This window comes from Lagenorhynchus albirostris, chromosome 18 (assembly GCF_949774975.1).
Source record: "Lagenorhynchus albirostris chromosome 18, mLagAlb1.1, whole genome shotgun sequence".
NCBI classification, from domain to species: Eukaryota; Metazoa; Chordata; class Mammalia; order Artiodactyla; family Delphinidae; genus Lagenorhynchus; species Lagenorhynchus albirostris.
The window spans coordinates 25102810-25106086 of record NC_083112.1 but is presented as its reverse complement, the minus strand read 5'-3'; the positions used below and the strand labels follow the sequence as shown (position 1 = coordinate 25106086).

Here is a 3277-nt window from a genome sequence, read left to right as displayed (position 1 = left end):
AGCTGATAATAACATTTAGCGACTTACAAAACTGACAGAATTTTTCAATGCTACACAAAACAGTTCTATACACAACTTAGAGTTTGAAAATTCTTTGCTGGCACTTGATCTTATAGTTGACAGACACAATAGCTACTGATTTCAATAAAATACTGTTCTTAACTAATACATACTTTCAAAACCAATATTACTCACAAAACAGTAAAGAATAATCACATCTTGTTGACAAATCTTCTAAGATAAACACCAAAACTGTACAGCCAAAATATTTTAAGAATCACATAAACTTTTTAGGACAGTGGATAAAAATTTTCACAATCATGTCCAGTGAAAAAAGGATTATTCCTCTGATTCAGTGAAGCATGTATCAAGTATAGATTTAAAATATGAACCTACAAAGCAAGTTACTGGGTTTTTGTTTTTTTTTAAAAAGGTTTTTAGATGATTGGTGACACTACTAGAATGGAATTTTTTTAGATGGAAAATTGGTCACTATTTGCAAATACACGTTATATTACAGATTTAAAACTGAAATTTCTTTTCAAAAAGTAGAATCCTGTTTTTTTGTTTTTACTTTCAGTGAGCGTATGACCATTCTATATATTATCACAAATGAAATCACCAGTCACATTAAACATATGTATTTTTTTTTCACAAAAGAGAAAACTGAACTAAAACTTAGCAGACTATATGTGTTAGAACACATTTTGTAAAAACCCACTAGTTTAAAGTTTTGGAAATCTACTACACTGTTCTGAAGGAAAATATATGCTTTCCAACCCTCTCTAATAATTCCTAACCAATCAGTTTTTCTAGTGTAGAAATTAAAATTCAAGTTGAAGTATTTGTGGCACAAGACAGAATGTAAGATTTAATAATAGAAGACTATTGATTACAACTAACTTATATTGTCATCAAACATAAACATACTAAACAATCAACACTGGACTTTTAGAACAGTAAATTATTAAATAGGTTGATTTCTTTTAATGTTTAAATTCTGTAACATTAAATTACGTTAGTATTTCAAACAATACCCTTTCTAAACCGAACCTGAAATTAATCAACTTTTTTTCTTTTTTTTTTCCAGCAAAACGAAAGGGTCTCTTTAAGATACCTTCCAAAGCAGTAAAAACACCTTAGAGTTTCAGCTTATCTATAACACACTCTGCTGACCCTGCGCATTTCACTGAGGGGCTACCTGAACCCACAAATCATCATCAGATAAAGAACTTGAACTTCCTGACTCAGAGTCCAGCTCACTGAATCCACCTAAATCCCACTCAGTGCTAGATTCACTGGGCACTTCTTCCTCCTCAGTGAGAAAACTCTGACCAGGTTCAAGGCAGGAAGGATAAACGCGAGCTGAGAGGCAAAAAAAGTTAGAATCAAACTGGAACAGGCCTAATGTGGTACCTATATTAATCCACTGGTCACCCCTAATATCATATTCATACACGGTCACCCGGTTCTTTTTCCACTGCGGGGTGCGTGAGGTGATCAGCAACAGTTTTTGGCCATGATTGATAATCCGGTAGTTGTTAGTCTCTGACACCAAGGGAATGTTATTAATCTGCCTCCACTCTCCTCTGACTGGATTGTAGACCTTCATGACAGGGATGTCGCAGATGCAATAGATCTCATCATTGAAGACACAGGCTTCCTGAAAATCATTGCGCTTCAGAGAAACACACTTCAGCCACATATTGTGGCTGGGATCAAAGCAGAACATGCGCTTACTATTGAGAGCGTACAGATAGTTCTGAATTACCATCAGATCGAAGGAAATAAAAGAATGGGGCAGGGGAGCCACCAGTGCCCACTGGTTCCTCTGGACACTGTAGCACTCCACCTCCTTCAGTTTAATGCCGGTAATAGGGTCTCGCCCACCCAAAATGTAAATGTAGCCATTGAGGTATGCCACATCCATGCCCTCACGGCAGAGCAGGCGGTCAGCAAGTTGCTGCCAACTATTCTGGGCTGGTTTATACACCCAGAGGTCTTTCCTGGGCTGGGCGGCCAGATAGATGTCATGGTCTGGAGAGACACAGACAGCTAAGGTGGTCACAGTCCTAGTGTGAGCAAGGCAGGTCAAAGGTGATGGCACTTTGTAAATGTCCCCCGAGTATGGGTCACAGCACAGAAAGGGATCTCTGGGATGTCCAAAGAAGATCACCATCTTCTTGGCACACACACCCAGCCTCTGGGGTGGATTTTCTGCCACCGAGACAACAGAGCTGCTGCTGCAGCTGCCGCCGCCGCCACCAGCGCCGCTAACGACACTGCTAACGCCGCCGCCGCCGCCGCTGCTGCTGCCACCGCTGCTGCTCTCTGGCTTTGGCACCAGAGACTTGCACAACGTGTCACCATATCGCATCTGCCGGGCCCCTTCAACAAGGTCCAGACAGTACTTCTTCACCATGGTGTTGGTCAGCAGCCCCTCCAGGTAATTCCGATCTTCGTCGGTGAAGTGTGTCCAGCGGACACACTTGAAGACTTCTGCAGCGCTGGGACCCCGCTCCTTGGGAGCCGCCTCCAACCACTGCACCGCCACGTGGCACACGGTCTGCTCATGCTCGATGTTTAGGCTGTCCAGGCGCAGGACAGTCAGAAGTTGGGCCAGGGTCAGATCTGCCAGAGACTCCTCCCGAATCGAACTCATCTGGCTGAGCTGCTTGAAGTTGTGGGCTATAAACGACTGGGCCTGTGATCGCAGCTTGCGATGGCCGAAGGCATCAGCGAACTTGAAGATGGCCGTGCAGTTGGCCAGGTCAAGGCGGCGGGCTAGGAAGGAGGCACAGGCTTCACGCACATACTCGAGCTGCAGCATGTCGGAGGCGGCGTACAGGCGCTCCACGTTGGATTCACTCAGAGACACACGACCCGTGTAGCAGTAATCGACCAGCACCTCGAAGGACTCGGCATCCACATCGTGCATGGTCACGTTCGTCTGGTGACTCTCGTACATGCCGCCAGTGAACATGCTCTTGAAGTAGGGACACGCGGCAGCCAGCACGTTACGGTTGCAGGGGAAGAGGCGGCCCGTGCCAGGCCCACTGCCAGGCGTGACCACCTCGATGGTCACATCACAGAGCAGCCGCGCGTCGTAGAAGGACTTGAGCTGGGCCAGCAGGGCTGCGGAATGGGCCGTGTCCTTGAGCTCCTCCGGGCCCGTGAAAAAAGCTGAAACTGTGGGTTTGTGAACCCTTTTGGGCCGCTTCCCGCCGCGGGGACTGGCAAGGCGGCGAGAGCGCGAAGCTTCTTCCCGGGACTGCAT

The 3277-nt window shown here is 45.7% G+C and overlaps 1 protein-coding gene across 2 annotated transcripts; it reads right to left on the bottom strand.

Annotated features, from left to right (window-relative positions):
* Positions 1 to 1046: 1046 nt before the first annotated feature.
* On the bottom strand, positions 1047 to 3277 carry LOC132508769 (kelch repeat and BTB domain-containing protein 6). Of its 2 annotated transcripts, XM_060129130.1 has the most exons (2): positions 2266 to 3277; positions 1047 to 2217 (listed from the first exon to the last, which is right to left on the bottom strand). In XM_060129130.1, exons 1-2 carry the CDS (start codon positions 3275 to 3277, stop codon positions 1187 to 1189), a joined length of 2043 nt encoding a protein of 680 aa, XP_059985113.1. In that variant the 3' UTR covers positions 1047 to 1186. The 2 variants fall into 2 exon arrangements, with proteins under 2 accessions (XP_059985113.1, XP_059985112.1); XM_060129129.1 differs by having other exon boundaries at positions 1047 to 3277.

Bases quoted from the DNA above. Each gene is read 5' to 3' on its own strand.
- LOC132508769 (XM_060129129.1), bottom strand. From the start codon at position 3,277: ATGCAGTCCCGGGAAGAAGCTTCGCGCTCTCGCCGCCTTGCCAGTCCC.